This window comes from Brachyistius frenatus, unplaced genomic scaffold (genome assembly GCF_029030835.1).
Source record: "Brachyistius frenatus isolate BFR_SWC_R1_liver_20210118 unplaced genomic scaffold, ASM2903083v1 Contig_117, whole genome shotgun sequence".
Lineage (NCBI taxonomy): Eukaryota > Metazoa > Chordata > Actinopteri > Embiotocidae > Brachyistius > Brachyistius frenatus.
The window spans coordinates 60,986-86,952 of NW_027210716.1; the positions used below are offsets into that span (position 1 = coordinate 60,986).

Below are 25,967 nucleotides of genomic sequence, written 5' to 3' on the forward strand. Positions count from 1 at the left end.
ATATAGTCACATGTCATGAGATTTCTAAAAGGCTTTTTCATCTTCCACCCGTCACAGTAAATGATCTCCTTTAGTTCTTGCCTTGTTCATGCAGTCTACCTTTGAGGACACAGCTCCACCCCAGGCCACACCACACTGACTGGCACCTCCAGTATTTCCACGGTGGGCGTGTCCACTACTCTTTAGGACCCAGTGGCTCCTCCAGTGAGGCAAGCAGCGGCTCGGCTCGCAGACTGCAGCAGACAAAGGCGAGGGGAAAGACGGCGTGCCGCTATCCTGCAGCATCGACTCACTCACACACTCCCTTCACTCCGCAAGCAGCGACGCAGGTGAGTCCGCTATTGGGGTGGGATTAATGCACAGACTTTACTGATTAAATGAAGACATTGAATTGTCTTGGTTTTGACTCGGAGTCGGCATGTTAAGATGTGATTGTAGTTATTTGTGTTTGGAAGAGATGATTTTTAAGATGTTTAATGTGCGTTTAAAGCAGGTGGATTGTGAGTAGGTGTGCGCACACCCAAACCCCCCCCACCCCTCCCCTCTTCAGACAAACTTGCATTTTAAACTGCAGCTCTGCCATGTGGCCACAGTCATCCATCATAAATGAGAAGAGTAGTATCATGAAACTTTTTTTTCCTCCCTTTGTGGCTGTGATTTAAAGCTATCTCTGCGTTTCTTGGTTTGGTTTGATACCGCATGCTGATCAATTTTGATGTGTTGAGAGTCATAATGTGGTGCCGGTTTTGTCAGGAGTGTGTAGTCACCGGGGTGTTGTGTGGGTGGCTCAGTCAGGAACACGGAACCAGCCATAAATATCAATGACACCACACTATGTTACTGCAGTGCTTTCTAATGTTCAGGTCTGGCTTGAATTTGAGAGAATGCACATTTACTGTGGTAGTGATTTAAAAAAAAAAAAAAAAAATGTAGCTGTTGATAGTGTATCAATCAACCACACAGAGAGATAATCATACAAAACATGTCATGTGGTTTAACACCGAAAAGCTTTGATAGTGTTGGAGCTGTGAGGAAAATCTTCCACTCAGAAGAGCTACTCTGTGGACTTGAGCCGGCTGCAGCAGGAGCAGCAGTGATGGTGATGTCACTCTAAAGGCAGGCACCCTGTTTGAGACAATGGACTGTCCTAGTTGATGCTCCACTGGGGAAGGGTCACTGTTATGCTCTGCCCATTAGTGCAGCAGATGGGCCTGAAACCTGGCCTTTGTCAGCTGAGGAACACCCGTTTCCACTGAGGTCCCACCCCTATCAGCGTGCCTGTCATTAAACACCAGTCAGCAGCTCAGCCAGGGGTTAGCATGGGATTGGAGGGCCTGGCCACATGGATGGGTGGCGACAGCGTTTCCTCCTCTCTTTGTCAATGTGATCGTCTATATATGTGCATTTATAGGCATCATATAAGACACTAAACTGGGGAGGACAGTGAAAGATTACAGACATTAGGCTTTGTGCCATTCACTGCTTAACATGCAGGTTTGTGGGGAGTTTTTCTTAGATTCTTTAACATGTTAGATGTATAGGATTATTTTATAAAATCAATATCACAGTAGTTTGACGTTCAAAGATAGGAGCTTCAAACCTACAATTAATTTCCTTATTGCTTAATTTGGTAGATATTTTCAATTAAATATAAGGACAAAAGTGACAAGGTGAAACAATGAAAACCGACAAATCCTCATATTGAAGAAGCTAAAACATTTTAGACATTTGTGCAGGAAAAAATAACTGAAATACTTAGTTGATCATCAAAATAGTTTAAAAGATACATTTTTCAGTATATCATATTATATATGTGAGCAATAATCCAGCCAGCTCTATTCAGAGCAGTAACCTGTTTTCTGTTATTATGCATACACCAGATAAAACTCATCACTCCTGCGAGACAGGTACTGAAAAACACGATTTCCAAATTTTTCTCTTCATATCATCACGACATCATCCCACTCAAAAATACCCACCAAAATCTTTTACACAGTTGTGTAAAACAGAAATTCTTTCAATGACAAAAGGTGACAAACTGGGGTGTTGGGTCTCTTCAGCATCACTGAGAAGGGAAGGGTGACTTAAAGCTGCTCAGAGTTGAGTTGTGTTCAAAGACCAGTGACCTTTCAGTCAATATTGTCAAGTCCTGTGACAATATCACGACCTGTCAGAGGAACAGGTGACATGCATGATTGATGGCTTTGCCTTGTTTTGACATTTTTACCATCTTGCTTGTGTCACTCTTGTCAGAAGTGGTTCTAAAGAACACTTCATGAATAACCATGTGAATGGAGCAGGGCTTTAAACTTTGCACAAATAACTTCCTCTTTTTTGTGGGTGTGTATCAGAGAGCAGATTAAAAGATATGGTTCAGTGGGATTTTGTGGCTGTTGAAGATGTATCTTTCATTGTCAGGTGGGACTGTAACAGGAAGAGACCACTCTTGCTTCAGTCTTGGGTCAGTCCACCTCACAGCATAAATGGCTTATTGTTTATTGGCCAAACATGTGCATACATTTGCATAATTTCCGAGCGGAAGGAAGAACTGAATCTCCTACAACGTTCAAATCTTCTTTCAAATGATGGGAAGAAAATCTTTCACTGTAACACTTTGTCCACTTAAATATTAATCAGTCCTCTGTGAATCAAATATTTCTACTCAACGGTGTACATGTAGTTGAGCCATAACTGAGATCTAACACCCTTCACAAGAGTATTTACATAAAATATTATACACAGAACATAGTATTGACTCAAGTTTTGTAGATCCTCTCAATACCCATGCTCAAGATTTAGTTTTGGAAACATCATATATATATATATATGATATATATACATTTTAAAAGATGATCACTTTTTACATCATCACTGAGTTCCCATACTTTAATCATGTTGGACACAATAGCAACACAGCAACTGTCTTCTGGCGAACCATAGCTTCCTTGAGATTTGAGGGTTTTAATTAGTCTCGGATGTCTCAATGAGCAATCAACAAGTCACCAAACGATCTGTCAGAGGAGAGTTTTTGAAACTCAGCCCTTGATCTTTAGTGGCTGGCCATTTGCCAGATACTGATTCATCTGGGCAAGTGAGGCAGCTGTTCACAGGTGTATGTAGGCGGGATGCAGAGGAAGAGACGGAGACATATCATATGTGCTTCGTGCCATATTACAGCAGTGTGGCCATGATGAGACATTATGAATTTGATCCTCAGCAATGTACACTCATTCCATTTATGTGGATGTACCTGATACATCCACCTTATATTTCTTTCCAGTGTAATTGATTATAGCTTCAGAATGTTTGTGATATTTGATTTCATTATCATCAAATCTTGTCAATAGAAATAACTCAAGTTAACCCGTTTTATTTAGTCATTTAGCCACCTTAATCTCCTTCCTGTGTATAATCCTATTTTTGCATGCATTAATGTACATCATTAGAATCCCTGACTGAGTCAAAACTCTGACTTGACTATTATTCAAACAGCATTTTAACATTTTTATTTAAACACAGCATTGAAGGGATTTAAATTATTTGACATCCTTTCCGAAAATGTGCAACTCTGGTTCCACAGGGTGCCACATCTGCAGAAGGTGCAAAGCCCACTCTAAGATAAAACATTTTGTGCAGACTTAAAGCTATTGCAATGACTGAAGCGTAATAATATTCATTACTATTGTAGCTCATGCAATCAGACTCATTTACTGACAATCATGTGAACTTCTCTGATTGCAGAAAAGGTTTCATAACCAAAATCATGACCTCTTGGCCTCACACAAAACCTTCTTTTGAAGTGGTTGGGTTGGTACACTGTTTAAAGCAAGACCATCAAACACTAATTTCAATAAGGACCCATTAGGTTGGAAACTAGAGGCCAGTCCTTCAGTCATAAAAAAATATTCACCTGTATGCTGATGAGTGCAAATAAGTGATACGTGATTTCATTTCTTTGTTGTTTGGTCCATTTTTGGAACAAGTCAAAAGATTAAATCACAATTTATTATTATTATTGTTATTATTTCATGCTTTGTTTGCCTTCTTTTCCTAGACTCTCCGGAGCTGGTCACCACCACCACACATCTGTCACAACTACCATAATTGTCAGTCATCATGGAGCTAGACTTTGGACATTTTGACGAGCGAGACAAGGCCTCCCGTACCGCACGGTCCGGGCGCATGAATGGACTCCCCAGCCCTACCCACAGCGCCCACTGCAGCTTCTATCGCACGCGTACTCTGCAGGCCCTCACCAATGAGAAGAAGGCCAAAAAGGTGCGCTTCTACCGCAACGGAGACCGCTACTTCAAGGGCATCGTGTACGCTGTGGCCAACGATCGATTTCGCACCTTCGACTCTCTCCTGGCTGATCTCACACGCTCACTCTCCGACCACATCAACTTGCCACAGGGGGTCCGCTTCATCTTCACTATCGATGGCTCACGCAAGATTGGATCCATGGATGAGCTAGAGGAAGGTAAGCACATTTTAGTAGCATCCACCAAGTATAACTGATTTAATGCATCTTCCTCATGAGATACTTCATCATTCAGATTGTCAGTTTTTGTTTGAGTTTCAAGTCCGTTTCTGTGCTGAGAAGATTTAGTAATATAACGATTACAGTTTTCTGAGATTAGAAGTCTTATCTGTTCAGTCTAGACTCCTCTAATCTCCCGTATGATGCATCAATTTCTAATCTAAAGGACTATTTTGTTGCAGTTGAGTGACATGGTCCACTTTTCTCAACAGTTTGTGCATTTTGTTCTTTGTTTTAAAATGAAACGATGTCTTATTTTTGCCTAACTTTAATGCAAAGCAGTATTTTCTCACCAAGGCGCACCGCAGGAGAACTTCGTTTTAAACACCCGTCTACTTATATTAAATTGTATTTTGGGATCTTGTTTTTAAAGATATCATGCTTCCGCTAATAAAGCTGAAAGCAGGTCTTCTGCCTTGATCTTAATGGCGCTGAGTGGTCGCAGCTTTAGGATGTTTAGCTCAGACTCTCAACGGCCTTCAAACTGAGCTGTGAAGTCGGCTCTCTACAGCTCAGCATGGGATAACAGTTCATTAATAGAAATCTGTATCATCTATTTCTTTAAAGAAACATCCCAGTTTTTAAATGTCAAATGTTTCCATCAGTATCCATAGTAACAGTGGGTGGAAATCCCAACTGAAACTACACCTTTTTGTATTTCTATTTAAAGTGACAACAAAGCAGTCAAGCAATTTTACATCTTGACAGCTTTCACATTCCCTCCTTGGATAGATCAGCTTGTATTTCTGTCTGATAGATGCAGTAGTTTAAATGATAGACAGACTCCCAAGCAGCTGCCATCATGGCTTTTAGAGTTTATGTTTGGTGCCAGATTGTAGTTTAGAACAAGAAGTTATTTATTTGCCTCCAAATTCATGTTGTAAAAGTTGCCAGAGATGACTTGGAATCCCCTTTTTGGTGACTGACTGTCGTGTTTTCTTGGCTTCAGACGGGATGATCTGTGCGTTGACCTGCTTGGAGGAAAGTCATATTTCAATGACTGATATTCAACAGCATAAAGCTTTTATTTGAAGAATTTGGCAACATGGGGTGTGTTACAAGAACAAGACTTTTTGCAAATCTGGAAGAAAAAAGTTTCCTAACACTAATGCTGAAGCACACAGTCCTAAATCATCTTAAATGATCCATTGTTTCTCAAGAATAATTTTGAGACGGTTAAATGACCCAACGTTCAGTTCCTATCCACTCACCTCGAGACGTTTCTTTGAGATTCCTTTAAAAAAGTGGGGTGAGGTGGACATGATGATTGCAGTTAGAAGATAAGCTGCAGCTTAATTTGTCTAAAATGTGGTGATCATCTCTGCTACTTGAGCTGCTTAGGAAAGATAGGAATGTGTGTGTGTGTGTGGTAAGTATAGGGGCAGCACAGCAAGCACTATGGGTGGTGGTGGTGGGACATTTCATTGTGCTTCCTCTTGTGGGGATATAATTAATTGCTCAATCTCTTCTGCACAGTGTAATCCTGTTTTGTGCTTTTGTCTTTGCTGTAATTTCTCCACATTTGGCCTAATTGTTGCTTTCTGGATTCCCCTTTTGCCAAAATTTCTCTTTCTCTCCATTGCTCTCCCCCTGCTGCCTTTTGTCTTTACAGGCTAGCTGTCAGAACAAGAGCAGCACAATCTGCAGTGAAGACTAGGAAGCTGATAAAATTATGATGAATATGGAGGATTATTTAGAGAATCAAAAAGATATGTTTCGCAGGATATGATTTGTGCTGGGGTTGTAGAATATTTTAACTCCTTCACAAATTTGTGTTTGTTTATAAACTGGTCTACATGACCTATAAGTCCTCTTTTTAATGTCAAATATAACAAAGCAGTCTGTCATTAATAAAACAGGCTTCATGCAGCCTGATGGTTGTTATAATATAAATTTACCAGACCCAAGGGAAACATGTTTTCAGCTCTAAACAGATTGAATGTTTTGAAAGATGAGATGTGTCTCTACTATATTGCTTTTACTGTCACTGTGCTTTGTGCAGTAAAGCAGGTATTGTTGGGCTAATTTGTGCTGTGGTCTCATGGGAGAAGTGCGAAGCGTACTCCTGCATGTTTCCCTCAACAACAGTAAAAAGACGAGTATAATGCATCCAGCATGTAGCCGAAGCAGACTTTAGTATCAGCTTAAAACAAATATTCAAAATTTAGGAGGGAAGCAGAACTAAGGTATCAAAATGTAATCGTGTTTAAATATGCAAATCAAAACCACATTAGATTCAAGTTCAAGACTTTCTTTATCTCAGCTGCTTATCAGCAGTCCAGCAACTAAAAGCAATCATTGTTCAGGAAAAAGGCAATTATCAATACACAGTTATTAAACAGGGTGATTATTTTACTGATCTCAGCATTAATCAGTTACATATATGATTCTATAGTCTTTATCTGTTTTTTGTTGTTGCCGTGTGTGTGTGTGTGTGTGTTTTTTTTTTTTTTAAATCCAGGTCTGGCCACAGCACTTATTTTATATCCAAAACATGAAACAATTTTGGTTCCATTCTTGGAAAGGTTTTTGTCTTTGACCCACAGGTATATTTTCCTAAATAGCAAACACGTTTTCCCATTTATCCAAATTGTATCTAACCAAATAGATACTGTTGAGCCGTCCAATTCTGATCCACAATACGATGGGGATTAATCAACTTAAGTTTGTTGTGATCCAGGGATCAAAAATAATATTTGGAAAAACTTGATAGTGAAATGTGCCTCCAGAAACAATCTGGTTACTCAAAGCCTGGCTGTGAACTTCAAAGCTGACACCATCTGCAGCGTGCACTATTTTCCTCAACAAAATAAAATGATTTTTACTTTTCATCAGATGTGAAAGCTTGGATATAATCTCTCCAACTGGTCTCGATAGTTCCTGGAGGTTCAGATGATCCTGAGTGGCCACTCTGGGACTCTCAGGTGTCAAAGCTGAATAGCCGAGTGTGTTCCAACACACTAACCCAGTTTCTCTTTGCCTCTGCAGGGGAAAGCTACGTTTGTGCATCAGAGAACTTCTACAAGAAAGTTGACTACACAAAGAATGTCAACCCCAACTGGTCTGTGAATGTGAAGGCCTCAGCGAGCCAGAAGAACATGCCGTCCTTTGCTGCCAAGGCTGCCGGCGAGACCAGAGAGACCAAGGACTTTGTTCGACCCAAGCTCGTTACGGTGATGCGTAGCGGTGTGAAGCCACGCAAAGCTGTCCGCGTCCTGCTCAACAAGAAAACGGCGCACTCCTTCGAGCAGGTGCTCACCGACATCACGGAGGCCATTAAACTTGAGAGTGGCGTGGTCAAGAGGATCTACACACTTGACGGCAAGCAGGTACGTCGCACCTTCTTAACTTATACCTTACCTTAACTTATCATACTGTCAGGTAAAAGACAAAACGACACTGTGGTGCTGCAAATTTGAATTCATTGGGTCTGAAAAGCTCAAATATCCAAAAATTCAAATATACCAAGCTGCTGATGGAGTATTCTGTCTGCATTTGTTTAATTTCAGGATATGGCCCTCTGTTCTAGGAATATATAGAAGAAAGGTGTCATGGTACAATATGTAAACAAGCATACACAATAAGAAAATGTGTGGTCTGGATTGAGTACAGTTCAGCATTCATCCATCCAACCACACACAGGCAGCTATCATCAGGATCAAAGGAGAGCAGGAAACAATTTAGTTGCTTGGAAATGCTAAAAAGAAAAAACGACGAAACCATGACATGGCATTCTCAGTGGTTTCTTTTAACTTTATTGACTTTTAAAATGGACACAGTAGGAACAGGGCAAAATCTTATTGTTCGGTCCCAACATCAGTCAACAAAGATTTATGGTTGGTCCGTGAGAACAACCTTTGTACACAATGAACTACATTGTTGGCGGTCTTTATTCTGACTTTCAGTCGAAGGCAACATATTCACCTGTGTTGTGTTTCGGGTCATTTGTGTCCTGCCCGCCAGCCTTTGTTGTGCAGTTAGTTTTTAGGCCATTGGTATTTCTTAGTCTGTCTCTCATTGAAAAACTTAAAAGTCCTGGGAAGTTCTGACTTCCACCCACCATGTACAAAGGACCAAACCCTGTACTGTTGTGTTTGATGATTTTGTCCCCATTGTTGCTCAACTTGAGATGGTGCATGCAGGTATTTTAGTTAAACTGTGAGAATACAGGTCGAGACAAATCTTTACACCAACATGTGAACTTGAGTAATGTCAACTAAAACACTGAAGTAAACTTACTCTACTTTGGCAAATTGCAGCCATTAGAATTAACTGAGATCAGAGTTCTTAATGTTACTTTTCTTCTGCAATATGACAAATGTAATGCACAGGAAATTCAAGTTGTGTCTGGTACAATAACTTTTTCTTTTTGGTTAGCTTGCTGAGACTTGTCTGTGTCTGGAGAAAGATTTAGGAAGAAAGGGATCAGCCTCTATCATCAGATAGTCCCAGAGACATTAGCACAACTTTTGAGCATTTCCCCATCTGAAAAGACACTTTAGTTGCATGTTGAGGTTTACAAATATGTGTTTTGTGCAGCAAAAAAACACAGTATAAGTAGTCCAAGAAGTCCAAAGTGTCCAATGCAACCTTGATTACTCTGAAATGAGCATTTAAAAAAAAAAAAAAAAATGTTAATGCACTTTAACTTTAAAAAATATTTAAAAAAAAATATATAATTCTAAATCAACAAGCTGCAACTGCTAAGTCTGCATTTGTACAGACAACCCTGTTGGCTTATAACACAATTCAGTTCAGATTTTGAGACAATGCAATGTCCCAATTTCATATTGCTGTTATATTAAGGGACATCATGTTTACCAAGCTGGGACAAAGCTATTGTTTCAAAATGGCAAAAGCTTAATTTTTTTTCCATATGACACACACACACACACACACACACACACACACACACACACACACACACACACGCACACGCACGCACGCACACACAAGCATACACTTTAACTTTACCTATAAATCAATCCCTTGGGAATACTGTTGTTTTCTCAACAAATCAGCTAAGGTAAACGGACATAGTGTTTTATTCATGTTCACACTTTATTGAAGTCGTCTTTCAGCACAACCATAACCACCACACATGGTCACTGAGCTGGAAGACTGTGGAAAGGTCTGTGAGATGGTGCTCTTGCTCAAGATGTGTGCCACTCTGTCAAGTAAATGTGACGGGTGTGGTCCTACAGAAAACAGTTTGGATATGGATTGGGGTGCAGTGTCCACATTTGGTCATAAATATGTTTTGATGCAGTAGTGATCTTTTGGCTGCAAAATCATTCAAAATGTATCTTACAGATAAAGGTGCTTTCTTTTATCCCGCCTGTCATATCTGTGATTAACTGCACGGATCAAATACCTGTGCTTTCCAGTCTATTGTGAATCAGTGCAAATTAACAGAGGCAGGGATGAGGAGCAGGTGTGAAAACATGGGTGGATGTGGACATCTGTTCCTCCGTCCTCCCTTTGATATAGTTAAATGTTTGCTTTTTCCTGGGTTATTGATTAAAGAAGGACCACAATTTGGGGTATCCTTTAAATGTTGTACTACTTTATTCTTTTATATTAATAAGGCAAACATCATATGTGTGTTGGAGGAGGGGCGGTACTCTTGACATGATAGATGAGGGAATTTGATTTTAATGCTTTCTCCCAGGGGTGCAGTCTGGCTGCCGCAGGTCTTCTACTGGGTTTCTTGCTTGGAGATTATAATCACTTCATGTGTAAAAAAAAAAAAAAAAAAAAATCTGCTTTGCATTTTTAATGATAATGTGTTCCCACAAAATACATTTTATAGCCACCATATTGCAAACATTCCAATCAGAGCATATTGATTCTGTTGTCACGACTCTACATATGGATTATTTCATAATTCAGGTCCATTGAACTCGTACCAGGGACTCCCAGCTTCATTGAAATGCACAGATATGTGAGAAATGCTGTGCACGTTATTGTGGTGCCTTTGTGTGCAGAGGCACACTGCAGCTGCTCTGTGGTGGAGGTGATATGGTAGAAGCAATATTGATGCAGAGCCCGCCCCTCCCTGACTCTGCACCGATCCTCCTCTTCCCATTCCGTTGCGATAGCTGCTGGGACTGGTTGCTAGGAGACCACATCCCAGGCACAAAGAGAGCCCAGCTGGTGTGGACTGGTCTGTCAGATACCACATCCTGTAGTGGGTGTGAGAGTTTACTATCAATGCAAGCCTTTGGTGTAAAAATCACATGTCACGTTTTTATTTTTATTTTACCTGTATGTTCCATCATTATTAGGTGTGAAATTGACACACGATGTATTCCTGCTTTTGTGGCTTTAAAAGATCCATTTGTGACCAAAGATTAAAAAAAATGTTTCAGGTTGTGCTTTCTAGCAGTTTTAAAATGGCTACTTCTCATGCTTGAGGTTTCTCTTTTCCTAGTGCTGTCTAGACTCTAAAGACAGCCTGCCCTCCTCTCTTTGCCAGTGTTGAGAGCAAAATCAGACCCATTTTCCCCTCAAGTGCTGGTCCCTTTCAGTTTAATCGGGGAGGGTGGGGCCAGTGGATTCAGTATTTCCTTTCTTACAGCAAATTAGGATCATTTTATTTTCACTGATGGAGAGTAATTATTCCCCTGAGTCGCTAAACAAAAGTGCATTATTTGATTTGGCCTAGCTGCCTGTAAGGGCTACATTAAATCGGAGGGAGTTTATTTAATTGCTGGCAGCCATTTTGTATTCATTCCTCTTTGATAGAGGCGTCTATGGAGGAGAATAGTACTGATTTGCATTAAGATCCACTACTTGCTCATCTGAATTGCAGTTACAGATGGTTTTCATTTAACAGATGCCAAATCCAGATATAATTTGTGAAGGTATACTGTGATGCCGTGCAATTTGTCCGATGAATTACCTTGACTAGTTGGCAGCATTGCAGAATGCTCTTTAACAGATTTGAGTGCCCATTTTTCTGACCTCTGTTTAGACATGAAGTCCTCTTTAAAAATATATATATATTTTCAAAAAATGAGCCACAGAAGAAAATAAATGGATGCTTCAGCCTTGCTCCTGTCACAAGGTCACACTGTTATTGTCAGAGAACAAAAGATTCCGGTTTTCTTTAAAAGTTAATAGCTATGGTAAATAATTATTCACTGAATAAGAGATGGATGCATGCATGGGTTCAGGGCTTTTTTAACGACTAAAATACATCCGCTAATAGGCAAAAAAAAAGCCTTCTTTTCCTTGGTTATCAGGGCTCATGCAGTCTGCCTGCTCTTTGCCATGCTGCAGAAGCAGTTGTCATGGCAATAAGCTCCGCCGTGATGGATTCAGTTTGTGACAATGGCTGTAATACGCTGAGTGTGCTCTTTACATTGGGTCTTACCTGCCTGCCCTCTGTTCCTCATCTGCCAACAACCTCACTGCATTCATGTTTTTCCCCCACCCACACGCACACAGACACTGTGAAGCAGAGTCAGACAATCAGGCTGACAGAGGGGCGTGGTCCCCTCAATGAAGCATCTCAAGCAGGCCTGGAAGCCTGGATGCATCTTCGTTGCCTGAATCCCCCTCACAGCCCAGCTTTTCCTGCATGAACACCACATCAACAAGTGAGCATGACCTGGGGGGGAAGAGGAGGAAGCTTAATTTAATAATGCCACATCAGTCAGCCAAATGGAAAGCCTGCTTCCTTCGAGTTGGGGAGGGGTGGTTTTTTACAACATCAGGCACCAGCTGGTCCCCATGACTTTGCAGATATCGGTGCCTAACTGGCTCATCTGTGCTCCAAATGCATCCGGAGCATCTACAGTAGCAGGCACACACTATGCTGGTGCACAAAGGTCAAACACAGGTCAGAAAGGCAACTGGTTGTCATTATTAGAGAACAACAGTTTCCTGCAGTGAAATTGGTGCTGCCTAAGTATTGCCGTTATTCTTTCTTTTGATTTACAGCAAATCCATTAAATGAGCCGTTGCTATAAAAGCAGGATAGTCTGACATATTTTTTTCACAGTTTGTACTGTCTGTGAAACCCTCAGTTGAAGTGGACAAAATGGAGACTTTGTGTGTATTTTGGAGGAATATTCCAGTCAGTGCAGAGGCTCTGCTATTGATCGGGTCTGTGTGCCTACAGTGAAGAGAGCAGTGTGGGTGTTTCCCATGGGTTGCAAACCAAGGTCTTACTGGCTCTTTTTCAGCTTTTATTTTTTTTAATACGGCAGTTTCTCGCACACAGCTCTGTAATGCTGAGACTACACAATATAACAATTCATTTTCTTGCACTTCTGCTTTAGATCAAGTTTTATTTAAATGCTCTGTGCTCAACCAGCGTTATATCCTGTCCTCACATAAAAAAAAATCACAGTATATATGAAATGCTGCAGTGTGCACCAGTTGACTTTCAGGGCTTTTATTTTGTTAAAAGGAGTCTCTCAGTATTTCCAGCTGATGGATGCAGAAGAAAACCCTCCAACTGATCTGACAATTGCCCCTCTGATGACAAAAGATACATGTAATCAGTTTCATTTAATTCTATTGATTAACCAATTGCATTAAATCTCATGCTCTCTGTTCATCCAATACTTTAAATGCAGATCAGTCAACATGTCATCATGCAGCACTGAATAGCTTTACTTCTGCACAGAGATCAATTAATTTGGAGACAGATGCCGGCCCTCGTGACTCATCAGTCGCTCATTCATTTCGGCTTTAACTGTGCAGCTGAAAGAATGAACTGAAGTCAATACAAGCCAGCTGTCTGTAGAGCACAAAAGATGCACGAGCTTTGTTTAAAGATGCTTCCTGCTGCTTCAAACAAAAGCATTGTAGTTACACCTGAAACGACTGCCTCCACAAAAACTTATGTCATACGATTTGTTAGAAAACCTGCCCCACCCAGATTATGGGCTGTGCTATGCTGTCCCAATCAATTTTCCCATTTGCTGGCTTATTAATAATGTGCGTTCATGTTTTATGATACTGAAGCAAAATGGTATCAGACAGTGCATTTATAATATTAAGCTAACTTTCATAGAGGTCATACTGTGGTGTGATGTTGGAGTTTAATTTTTTAAAGAGCTTGTTGCCTTGAGGTTTTTATGAATGAATCCTATGAATGGAATTCCAGATAATCTCGGAAGTTTCTTGTTTGTGTAGAAATAGAAAATGTTTAGTAAGCACCACAGACTGAAATTATGGAAACTTATGACGCACCCATTTATCAACTAGCAGACTTACACAACACACAAATTCACACCATCATGACTCAATGAAACTTCTGGGTCCTGTGGGTGATTGGCCTGAGTCGGACGTAAGAAACTCTGAATAATTCAGTTGCTGTAGTTGCTGGCTCCCTGCATAGCTGCTGGTGGTGTTGGTGGTTTTCTGGGGGGGTCATGTGGTCCTGACAGCTGGTGAGGCAGAGATTAGGGCTGGGCTTGGTGGGACAGAGGGTGGCGGGCACCTGGAGTCTGGAAAGAGCCAGTTTTTCAGAAAACCCCGCCCAGCTGCCTCAAACAAACACACAAATGGACTCAACAACCCTAATGTGTGCATTGCATGTGAAATATGTAAAAAATACAACATGACTGCTTTTGATCATTTGATCAAGTTAAATGCCATCAGGTTGTCTTACATTGTCCCTCTCATAGATACCGTTGCCATGTGGGTGAGTCTGACCTTTTCAGATTGAGAGAGGAGGATGCTTCTTAACCCATATCCAAATGTTCCCAAGCTTGCCTGCCCTTTCCGCGCTCCCGCCACGTTTCAAAGGGACTCTGACATTTTACATTAGATCCGATTGCCTGCATTTTTTCCCACCAGATTTCTGCCAACTGTAGACAGATGTAAGTCCAAACTTCACAAAGGGCTACAGTCACTTTGAATCCACAGATGTCTTGTGTTACAGGAAAAAACAATGTTTGATGTTATTCACCTGAAGGTTTTACAAATGGAGGTGAGGTGATTGTGTCTGTGGGATGGATTGATACAGACTGTATGTGAATTATTTTGTGGATTAATGATACAAAGAGGACTGGTCTGAGATCTGCACTGTAATGGTGCAGATAACATGGATCTTAAGTGATCCCTGTAGGATACAGGATTAGTAAGATTGCCTAGAAGGATTCTAAAGACTCTTCAGGAGGTTGGTTGCTCTCTGAAACATGGGGTCATCTTATACCGTAATATTTTTCAGCTTTTATATGAGACAATGCAGTGAAAAGCTCTTCGCCAGACAGGAATATTATTTTGTTGTCGAGGAAGAGACACCTAAACTACAGTGTTATTCATGGTTTGGTTTAATTTAAGTCTCAGATATGATGGAGAGAGAAAGTTTGGATTTGGAAACCAATGATGAATTAAGTTTCTTTGCAACAATCCTGAGCTTTAGAGACCGGAAAGATTGTCAGACCATGAAGAAATATAGCCATCCTGCGTGCACGGCGACCAGCATTCTAATTTTGAGTGGAGATTCTGCTAAGAAAGATTAAGGTAGCAGTCTGTTGGATAAACATGTTATCCCTTTAATCAGCTCTGTTCTTAAAGCTATTAAAACATGGACTAGCATCTCCCCTCCTGCCCCATTCCTGCCCATTTCCATCTCCTCTCTGGCCTTAGGGGAAAAAAGAGCACTTCCTAATGATTCCATTTTATGATTAAGTGTCAGGTGCCCTTGTTGCCACACTACAGTTAACCTAATGAAAGTAACTTGTATCTAATCTCTTGACAATGAACACGGAAGAAAGCCCAAATGTGTGGCCTATAAATTAGCCCTGTCTGAATTAAAAACAATTAGATTTAGATCCCTGGAGTCAAAGCACCATCTCTGTGCCCCGGCAGAGGTCTGTATCCGGGGGAATCTTGTGGGACGCTAGAGAAGGTACAGCTGTTGGATGCCACGCCAGCGAGTCACCACCACACACTTTTAGCTTGTCTAGCAGAATAGAGAACCATCATGGCAGCTGCTGGGGAGCGGTTCTCCCAAATTATCTGCAGCTCATAGTTTGGATGTGTATCACAAAGGAAGCCGTGATGCATCTCGGCAGTCCTGGCTTACGTCCAGACACAGGGTTATCTTTTGAGGCAAGGACATCTTTAGAGAGTCCTGTGTCAGTGAAAATTGCGTTCTTGTACAGAGTTTGACAGATAAGCCCCGTGAATCCAGAGTGAATTATTTGTAGTTTAGTTATAGTAGAACTGTACACTTAATATCTTGATCTTATAATCCAAATGAGAAGCAACAAATTTCAACAGGTGTTGAAAGTCAAGTTGGAAAGTTGATGGAGATGCTTTCTTAACAAATCTCATCAGCACAAGAAAGAAAAAAGCAGCTTTTAGCTTGAATGGCTTCAATAGGCGTGTCAGAGCTAGTAACGAGGTCTGTGTAAGGGAGAGTGGAGGAGAAGGTGTGGCCCAAAGACATCTGTCCACTAAGTAGGCCATATTGTGTCAACAGCTGCTAGAGAGTGAAAAGACCCTTGGGAAGGAAGTTGAACCATTTAAACATTGCAGCAAAGGTGTCACACAATCATCGGTGTTTGGGCTGTTTTGTGCCTTTTGTGTTTTGTTACATGAAGCCAGTGTAGCTAAAGGCATGTTAATACTACAAGTAAAACGCTTTATTTATTTTTGAAATGTCATCTTCAAATCTGGGAGGATGTCATCATTCACAGTGCTTCCTCTGCACAGCTTTTAGCAATGCTTCATCATGTTGGGAAAAACCTGCACGGATGACATTTTTTGATCAGTTCTGAATCAGCATCTCAAATGCTTATCAATACACAATAAACATGGAATATTATCAGATGGAAATGAGCAGATGGTGCTCCATGGATTGCAATTGCATAGTCTCAGGTTCTGGAGTAGGTGTAGCAAAATAACTGATCAACCTTTAAATGGGACACTTATACCACGCTGAGGGCAGTCTGTTGACCGGTCCACTGCTTATGTCCAGATAAAAATATCTCGCTGAGCATTTCATTGATTACCTTGAAGGTTTGCAGAGAAATTCATGGTTCCTAGAGGAAGAGTTTATTGCCAATAATATAATAATAATATTTAACTCCAAGCCCTGCTGCGTCTGAGTGAATCCTGCTATGGACTCTGTCTTTTTTTTTTATCATAACATGGGATGTGTTGATGCCAGATTGTGAAGTTTTCCGTGTTCTGGCTCCACAGGTTACCTGCCTTCAGGATTTTTTCGGCGAAGACGATGTCTTCATTGCATGTGGACCAGAGAAATTCCGCTACGCGCAGGACGACTTCTCCCTGGATGAGAATGGTGAGCAATCTGTTTTTTTTTTTTTTACATCATAGTATGCGAGTTTAGGCCACTAGCTGTGTATTTGCTCTACATAAAGTTGGCCATCCTTTTTGTCAAACATGGTGGTGACGAGTTTATCATTTTTGTTCAATATCATTGTAAAGCATGGGTCTCCAACCAGTAGATCCCAATCTACCCGGTAGATCAAAGGAGCTCTCAGGAAAAAAGGTTGGAGACCCCTGTTGTAAAGCCATTGTACAGTGTGAACTTTAATTACAAAACAAAACATTACAGCTGTGAAAAGATGAAACCTATAACGACAAATGGCAGCCATATGAATTTGTCTATATACATCAAGTCATGCTTTGACAGGGGTTTTTGCTCTATTACTGTCTACCTTTTGATTTGAATAATCCTGATAAATTGTTTATTACTTGATTTGAGAAAGAAATTAAGAGGGACGCTTTAAGATGAGGATTTTCTGGTGTAGTGCCTGGGCTGAGTCTCATTGCACTGCATCCTGTGTAGATATAAAATGAAAATATTTCCACAGAAAGATAGAGAAGTATATAGCAGTGCTTTTGAGCAGATTATATATATTAATGTACAAAGCTGCATGCTTGTTTATAGTGAGAAAAAAAATTGTGTATGTGAGAGGGAGGCCGACAAAGAGACTGAGGGAGTCAGACTCAGAGAAAGAAGTGTGTTATCTGCAGCCGGCAGCAGGGATGGGAAAAGGCAAAGACGAAGAGCCATTAATCTGTCCGGTGACAGGTTTAGGCCAGCTGATCTGTTGCTGCTGATACTGCTGAGAAGTCGAGGAGAGAAAATGTAAAACCAATCCTCTCTGCTCCCCACAGACCTGAAAAAGCTATTTTTAACAACCCACTTCCACCTCATGTCCTCTCCTGGAAACATTCAGTATCCTACACATGTCTTTTAATCTAAGTGATGCTTGTCTTTATGTTCCCTTCATCCCCTGTCTTTGCCTTAGTTGCTTATAGGAGGTGTAGCAGGATGGAGATGCCATTGAATCTATAATGATCTGGCAATTTCCTTTCAGCCAGCTCCTCCACAGAACCAAAGCTAAATTAGTTCATTCAGTAATAACCTTGGGGTCAATGCTTAATAAAATGGCTGACGGTCTCAAGCATCCAGACATAAGTGAGTTGACTTTCGAGGAGAGGAGAGGAGAGGAGAGGAGAGGAGAGGAGAGGAGAGGAGAGGAGAGGAGAGGAGAGGAGACTGTTTATCTGTAACACTCATTTATCTGGAAAATGTATGGTTAAACTAATGTTTTTGAAGACAATCCTTCCCACAAATATCAATGAAAATACTTGTCCTTGATGTGTTTTCAAGGAGTTGAGATTCTATACAGGGAAAAATATCAGACACACATGCCATAAAACATTCCTTCTATGCTTTTGTCTGAGCTGGAGATAAACTTATTTCCTTCCACTCGCACCATTACTGCTTTAAAGTTTGGTTTGGCAGGGTTAGCAGACTAGATCTAAATCCCTTATGGTTATTTCGACACTCATGTTAAATACAAGACTATGCAGATGGACATGCAGACAGAGAGCAGCACATGTGTACCTGCAGCTCTGTTTATGCAGCCACAACATCAGATGAAGCAGAGAAGGAATCCGATAGACCTGGGGTGGGGGGGGCTATTTTGAGACCACTGAGTAGACTAGACAAGCTGCCAGTCTGAAGTATTGTCAAAGGCGTGGTGGCACACCTTGTGAAACAATAGCACATGAATGTACGTCTGTATCCAGTAGTGTGTGAAGGTTAAGAGAGAGAAGACAGACATGGTGCGATCCCAGGAGATGGAGGGAGGACAGATAGTATAATTAGCATCAAAAGTGGAAGAGAGGAGAGAGGGGGGAGGAAAGAGAGAGCCTGACAGCACAAACAGAGGGGAGGAGAGGCAATGTCTGCAGTCTGTCTAGCCTGATTAATACAGTGACCCAGAATATGCTGCATACATTTGATTTGTATAAATCTTATTTATCTGATTTTTGGGGGACACACAAAACTGTGTGTTTTTCCATGCATTGTTTATTGTTGAAATACTAAGGGAAAGAAACACAGTGCCATCATCAGGTAATTGAAGCTATTTACTGTTAGAAATAAAATGATCAACAATAAATACATGCAAAAACAATGTAATTTCAAAAAATTAGGAAAAAGCTTCTGTTGAACTTCTTGAATGCACATTTTAATGTGCATGGTTCATGTGCGTTAAAATGTCTAGTTTGGGAAAATATATACTAATATATCTTACAGATTTAGTGCTTCAGATCCCCCCAGAAAAAGACAAACCAAATTATTACCTCGTCACATTATATCTATATCAGAGCTCTGCCTGGTTTTGTTGCATTATTTTTTCTTTAGTTTCAGGCATGATAAACCTCTAACTCTTAATTTGGACTGAACTTCACTGCCAGACATGAGCACATGCACCTCAGTCATTTTTTTTTTTTTTTTTTTAAGCTGTGATTTTTTTTTAAAAACTTTCTCTGTGCTTCCCCCCTCCCCCCACAGAATGCAGGGTGATGAAGGGACCCAAACCTCAGCAAGGTTCAGCAAAGAGTCCCGGTCCGATCCAGCGCTGCAAGTCTCCTGCTGAATCGAGTGAGCCCATAATTATCTCACCTACACTGTAACTGTGGCTCTTCCTGTTTAAAACACAGGAGCTGACAACACCTAGTTATAAAAAATAAAAGCTGTAGGAAATAAAACCAGGCCTTCTCTGTTGCTGAAAATGAACAGCATAGTGTTGAAGCTTACCTTGACCTTTGACCTTACTGAGGGGGATGGGGAGTGTATTAATAAATTCCACCTTTAGGATCAATAATGTATGATAGATTATGGCTGCAAATATAACCAAATCAAACTAAGCTTACTTCCAATTACAACATTTTAAAATGCAAATAACAGCACATTTTCTTAACTGTAATCTGTATTTTGCTGCCCTGACAAAAGACAAAGATGGAGTTTCTATGTGTGCTGTCTGCTTGTCCTTTGAGTCAGACAGTTTTTACTGGGCAATCCAAACAACATGAATCTCAGTACAACACCTCATAAAAATCCTCTAATACTTCACAATAGAGACAGTAAAAATCCAACCTTGTTTATCGGGGGTAATCTGATGAGCTTTACTATAATGTGGCTAGTGCAGTTTCTTTGTATATTTATTTATTTGTATATATATATACATATATATATATATGTATATATACAAAAAGAAAACATGATTAAAACATGAAAAGTAAACAAAGACAACACAAACAGCTTCTAGCTGTTTGTTTGACAAGCAGGCATTTTAGCATTTAATGATATCCAGGAGGCAGTCAAACATGGAGACTCAGCTGCTGGCTCATACGTGAATCTTTTATGTTAACAGCTTTAAACACGGGAAAACAGAGCTATAGCTAGACGTTACAATGCTATCCGAGCTTCGCTGCACTATTAGATGGCTGAAGAGTTTAGATTGAGTGCAGGCGTGAAAATAAAAACGCTGTTCTAACAAAGACTGATGAACATTAGGGGAAAGACATTAGATATGGCAGAACTGTCTCTGTGTCTGGGTTGTTAACTTCCCCACAGGGGTAGGTGCAGAGAGATGATGCTGTGAGATGGCAGTGTGGTAGTAAGTAGGGCAGAGTTCATGTTTCACATCGTGTCACCACATTACGCGATAGGTGTGGTGGTCTCCTCGGTCCTTCCGAGCTCATGAATAATATTTTTTCATCACTGATGGGGGATGCCTCCCCTTTAACACAGCAGATGGTCAGCCAACATCCTGGGGAGCTCGTAAAGTGTTTGAGGCTGAATCACCTCTGTGGTGCCTGAGAGGTCAGCAGGGTGACAATGTAAATGACTTGCCTATGTTACCTTTGATTACTACCTAAAAAATATTCTTATGAGAGTTTATAAGAATTTAAGAATGTTATCTAAATTCTGTTTATTGTTCTTGTTATGGTCTACACCGGTTGCTTTGGGTCTGTCTTAAGACACCTGGACTCCTGAACATGTAAATGAAAAGTCTTAAGAAACTAAAACAACCATATAGAACCAAATATCTTCACCTATGTAAAGTGTATTGCATCTTATGTCATGGCATAAATTTAAACGATCGCCTACACAGAGGAACCCGCATAACATGACAAAAACCTGTGTGCATTCAAATCGCTTAAGGGAGAGTTGTTTTTGAGAGATTCAGGGACCTACCGCAGAATCTATCCTTTATAACCATACAACCATAACTATAACGTCGCTCGGAGAACGCAGACATCCGCCAAGACCAATAAACTCTTCTATAATAGATATAAATGTACAACTGCAGCTTCTATTCATGTCTGAATACTAACTATTAGAATAATTTGAAAACATCGTTGTGCCTGGCTGAAGCCTCACATCTCTGCTTCTCTACTATCAAACAACTTTCACTGAGTGCGCCAAGATGACTGCTCACTGTATTAAGTTTTCGCAAGTACATGCGTACCTCAGAGGATTGCTGGTACCCTTTAATGTGTATTTTTTTTACGTTTTGCCACTATTTAACTTTACTACCACCTACTGGATATATGGCATTTAGTAGGTCAAAAGCCCCATATCTCACAATGTTAATGAAAGGGAAAAATAAATCGTGGATCGGGTTCAATATTTAATGGGTTCTTCGTTGGCCCATGCGACACCCTTCCACCAAGTTTCATGAAAATCAGGACGCACATTTTTTCGCGATCCTGCTGACAAACAAACAAACTGCACCAAAAACATACATTTCTTTGGTGGCGATAATAAGACTCACAATCATATTATATCAGGCTACAACATTTACTCCTGCTTTATCAGCCTCTGAAATAAAAACATAAAAAAACGGCTTGTATTAGTGTTTGTTTGCCGTGGTACGACATGGAAGGACGCAATAAAACACAGCAATGTTTAATTGAACATCACCACACTGCAATACGTTTTCTACAGAGGAGGAATACATTTCCAAAATGTATAAATCAGGAGACAAAACCCCGGCAGTGTGGGGAACTCTTCTGATCTACAGAGAAAAGGTTAGGTTGGCCCTTTTACAGCTGAGTGTTTGGTCTCTAAATAAAGTGACTGCACTCTCTCTTCAGTCTGTGTGGGAGAGCAGCTCATCTTTAGATGTGCTGATTTGAAGTTTACAAGCTAGTAGGACTTGTGATTTCTCAGTTTTCGGGACGTTTTTTCCCTTTTTTATAACGGCTCGTATTTCTGTTTATCTGCCTGAGTAGTTAAATGAAGCCAGTTGCTTTACAATGCCGCTTTATCCACTTTGTGTTTTCACCGCTCACTGGTTTTAAACTTACACTGGCCATCTGGCTCATGGTCTTCACAATTCTTTTCATCTCTTATAGACAAAAACTCTTTTAAATCACTTAACACACACAGCTACATCACATCACACTGCTCTTAGATATAAACACAATGTTCCAAACAGAGAGAATCCTAGCAACGTGGCAGGACGCAGAGCGAGTGAATAAAATGTCATTTAACAAACGGAGAACTTGCCAGCATCCAAGACCTGGACTGACGGCGTCCCCCTACACTGTAGCCAAGTGAGGCCACAGTTCAGGTCTGACTTTTCTGCAGAGCAAGCATAAGAGCATCAGACCTCTCTTGCACACTTTCTAATCTACACAACTGTTTCCCTTTGTTTCTGTTTTCCCTCCTCCTCCTTTATCCCTCCCTCTTTCCCTCTCCTCTGCTCTGTTGGCTCTCTCAGCCAACGGGACAGCCTCCAGCAGCCAGCTCTCCACCCCGATTTCCAAGCATTCCCCCACCTCCGCCCCTACCAGTCCAGGCCTCAACAACAAGCAGAAGGTACCTGCACCTCCCTTCCTCTCCTGACCTTTCATCTTGTTGCCCTTTTTTTTTGTCTCAAAAGTGATCATTCAATGCCCTTAACTGAGAGTTTAGAGATGTGACTGTGCTCCTCTGTGTTCACAGGATCTCTACTTGCCCTTATCTCTGGATGATGATGATTCTCTTGGTGAATCGATGTAGACTCTCCTCCTGAAGCAGCCTCCTTTTTTTTTGGCCTGAAACACAGAAGTTTTATACCTCTGCTGCTTTCCACCTTCACTCACAGTGCCACCTGTTTAGGAGAACCACTCTTTGTCTCTTTTTAAGGCCTTAGCCACCAGGGCTATGACACCATTTGCTGCTTGAGAATAACACAAACAGAAACTTCTAATTTTTTTCAAATAGGTTTTGAGCACATCTAAACAATCAGCTCACTAAGGTTCAGACATGTTTCTTTGTCACTATTTCTCAAAAGGGCACACAGTTCACTGAACCTCAGATTTCACAGTTCACTTTGGTCTCAAACGTTTTGATAAAGGACACACTCTGGTTTTAATATTTCAATCACTTAATTCCAAGCAGCAAATGGATCTTTGTAGGGGTGTCGTAGTCAGAACTGACTCAACTTTTGTATCACTTAACGTATTTGTGATGTTCCTCCGTGTCCTCCTGTCTTTCCGCCCCATAGTTAAAGGTGTGAAAGTAAATGGTTCCTTGTCAAGGAAAGTCTGGTAAACCAGATTAAGTCTTTCTAACCCGCTGTAAATACTGTGTATAGCTATCCATCATAACATCTCTGCCCAATGTCCATTGCTGTGCTTCCATAATGTCACTACAATGTTTGTCTAACATTTGCTCAACATGATACAGGGTATGGTCAAAGTAAAAGAACCATTAAAATAAAGCCCCCCTAACACACACACACACACACACACACACACACACACACACACACACACACACACACACACACACACACACACACACACACACACACACACACACACACACACACACACACACACACACACACACACACACACACACACAGAGGGTGAGAATGTGTGGGATGCAGCTCCTGACTGAAGAGGATTATTGGTCAGAACTCCTCTTCCATGAGAATTCATGTTCCCAGTTTAATATATTTGAGAGATTATAAAACTATGTGTAAAATTACACTTTTAAACCACCAGAACAACAAGGGCCTCAAAGTCCTTGTGTTGGAAATAATTGGCTTCCATCTCGTCCAATCAGAGACGAGGCGATAACGTAAAGAAAAAAAGCATCCCACAAGCCTTTGGGTTGGTGTTTCCTCTATTTTGACCCTCTACATAGACAGTAGGCATACATGGTATCCTGTATACCCTCTGTGTTTTAGATTTTCACAGTGTGTTCACAAATGTAAGTGCAGTGCATGATGTCGATGAATCATAATGAAACTTTGGGCGTGTAAAAGGCTGATTTGAAGGACCTAAAAACAACCAAAGGAAACAACAAATAGGCCCTTTTATTAACAAAAAGCCAACACACATTCAGTATAAAGTTTTTATTGACAAAGTCTAACGAATTCCCTTTTAGGCCACTTTATCTCAACTTCCCTTCCACTTATTAGAAGTGATTTCATCGCGGCTAGTGGTGACATTTTATTGTTTGAGTGAAATGAATAAATAAAGGCCTCAAAGCCAAAGTATGTTTTTTTTTGACCAAGAATTATAGAAAGGGAGAAATATGAAATTTTTAATAGTTAGAAAATATTCTGGAGGAAGCACACCTAGAGTTTAATGCATGTTACCTTTAAAGCATCAAAATAATGTCAAGATAAAATCATGCTCATCTGAGGTAATTAGTTTTATCGGGGCACTAAACAGTAGTGGGGATTTCTCCTCTTTTGCATGGCTCGGCATAGTTCTCAGATATGGGGGTGATGAAAACATAAGCGTTGTCTAAATCTATGTGTGGGCTTAAAATTTTTATAAAGTTGATTAATTTATATCAAGGGTACTTGTGTAGGATTTTTCTTTCCTAGTTCTACTTGCTCACATGAGCTCTAAACACTTTTTTTTCCCAAAGCTTCTGTGTGCAACTTTTTATTGCCATTATTCCTTTTTCTATCATCACGACTCGCATTGTGTGTCAAACAATTCTACTGAAAGGAGTTTTCGCCGATTTTATTTCAAGAAATCGAGCCTGAGAAATCTCTAAATTGGGTGACACTGAAGCACAAAGCAGGGAACTTATTCATCACAGCAACAGACACTTTACTGTCTACTTGCCACCATTACAATGCGTGACCACAATTAATTTCAAAATATATTAATGAAATGCTGCACATGTAGCATCCTTTAAATTGAAATCTATGCATTTGGATTCAAGAATAGTTTAAAAAAACAAACAAACAAAATAATAGTTTTTCTTTTCTGTAAGAATGGCCTTTTTATACCCGATTGCGTAAAAAGACATTAGCTAAAAAGGAAATTTCCATGCAGTTATTCCATTGTGATGATGTGACAGTCTGACAGTTGTGTGTCTTTCGAGTGATCTGGTGCCTGCCCTCTGGATAAGCTTTAAAAAAAAAAAAAAAAAAAAAAAACAGTTTTTATCAGCTACTTCACTTTAACTCTCTGGTGCTGTGAGCTACACCTTTTCTCCTGCAGGGAGCGCTGTTACAGCAGCACAACAGCTCATAATATCAGCTCATCCAACAGCAGGGACACCTCACTTTACCCACCATTTTGTACAAAAAAAATCTCATTTGTTGTCATTTTTCCAAAACCGTCAGTTCTGTAAAACCTTACATAATAATAATAATAATAATAATAATAATGATGTTCTTGTTTCCTGGACTTTTCTACAGCTTATTACAGCACTACAGCATATAAAGCATTAAAATGTTGGTTGTCTTGTGTAAACCGGCTGCCACCTCATAAGATGGATGGCGTGATTCATCACCTTCAGTGGTGCCTTTTTTTTGTTTTGTTTAGATTACTGTCTTTTGATAAAAAGAAAAAATGAAATGGGACATCAAAGGCTTGTTCTTTGTTAACAGCTCTTTGTAAAACATTTTTTAACGTTTTGAATGAGGAGGCTTCCCAACACACTCGGTTTTGTAGAGAGACAGGACACTTTATCATGGTGTAAATATGCTCCTTTCCTGTTCTCTTTCATATGTATGCCTTTCTGATCGAATGAATGACTTTTTTTTTTCTCTGAAATTTACAATGTCCTTTTTAGTGGTATTTTGCGACGTCACAGTGGCTTGTTTCAGTGCTTCATTCAATGTATTAACCGGTATCCTTTTGCAATTAAAACAATTGTATTTCA

At 40.4% G+C, this 25,967-nt stretch overlaps 1 protein-coding gene across 1 annotated transcript; it reads left to right on the plus strand.

The window, feature by feature from the left end:
• The first annotated feature begins 220 nt into the window (after positions 1–220).
• On the plus strand, positions 221–25,967 carry LOC138629516 (neuronal migration protein doublecortin-like). Its single transcript, XM_069713262.1, has 7 exons — positions 221–329; positions 4,055–4,480; positions 7,529–7,869; positions 16,712–16,814; positions 19,347–19,436; positions 22,567–22,664; positions 22,791–25,967. Exons 2-7 carry the CDS (start codon positions 4,117–4,119, stop codon positions 22,845–22,847), a joined length of 1,053 nt encoding a protein of 350 aa, XP_069569363.1. The 5' UTR covers positions 221–329; positions 4,055–4,116; the 3' UTR covers positions 22,848–25,967.

What these genes read in the sequence shown, in the direction of transcription:
- LOC138629516 (XM_069713262.1), top strand. Translation starts at nt 4,117, where the DNA reads ATGGAGCTAGACTTTGGACATTTTGACGAGCGAGACAAGGCCTCCCGT. An exon ending in ACACACTTGACGGCAAGCAG is followed by an intron (nt 7,870 to 16,711) that starts GTACGTCGCACC and finishes CTGGCTCCACAG; the next exon opens with GTTACCTGCCTTCAGGATTT. An exon ending in GCCTCAACAACAAGCAGAAG is followed by an intron (nt 22,665 to 22,790) that starts GTACCTGCACCT and finishes CTGTGTTCACAG; the next exon opens with GATCTCTACTTGCCCTTATC.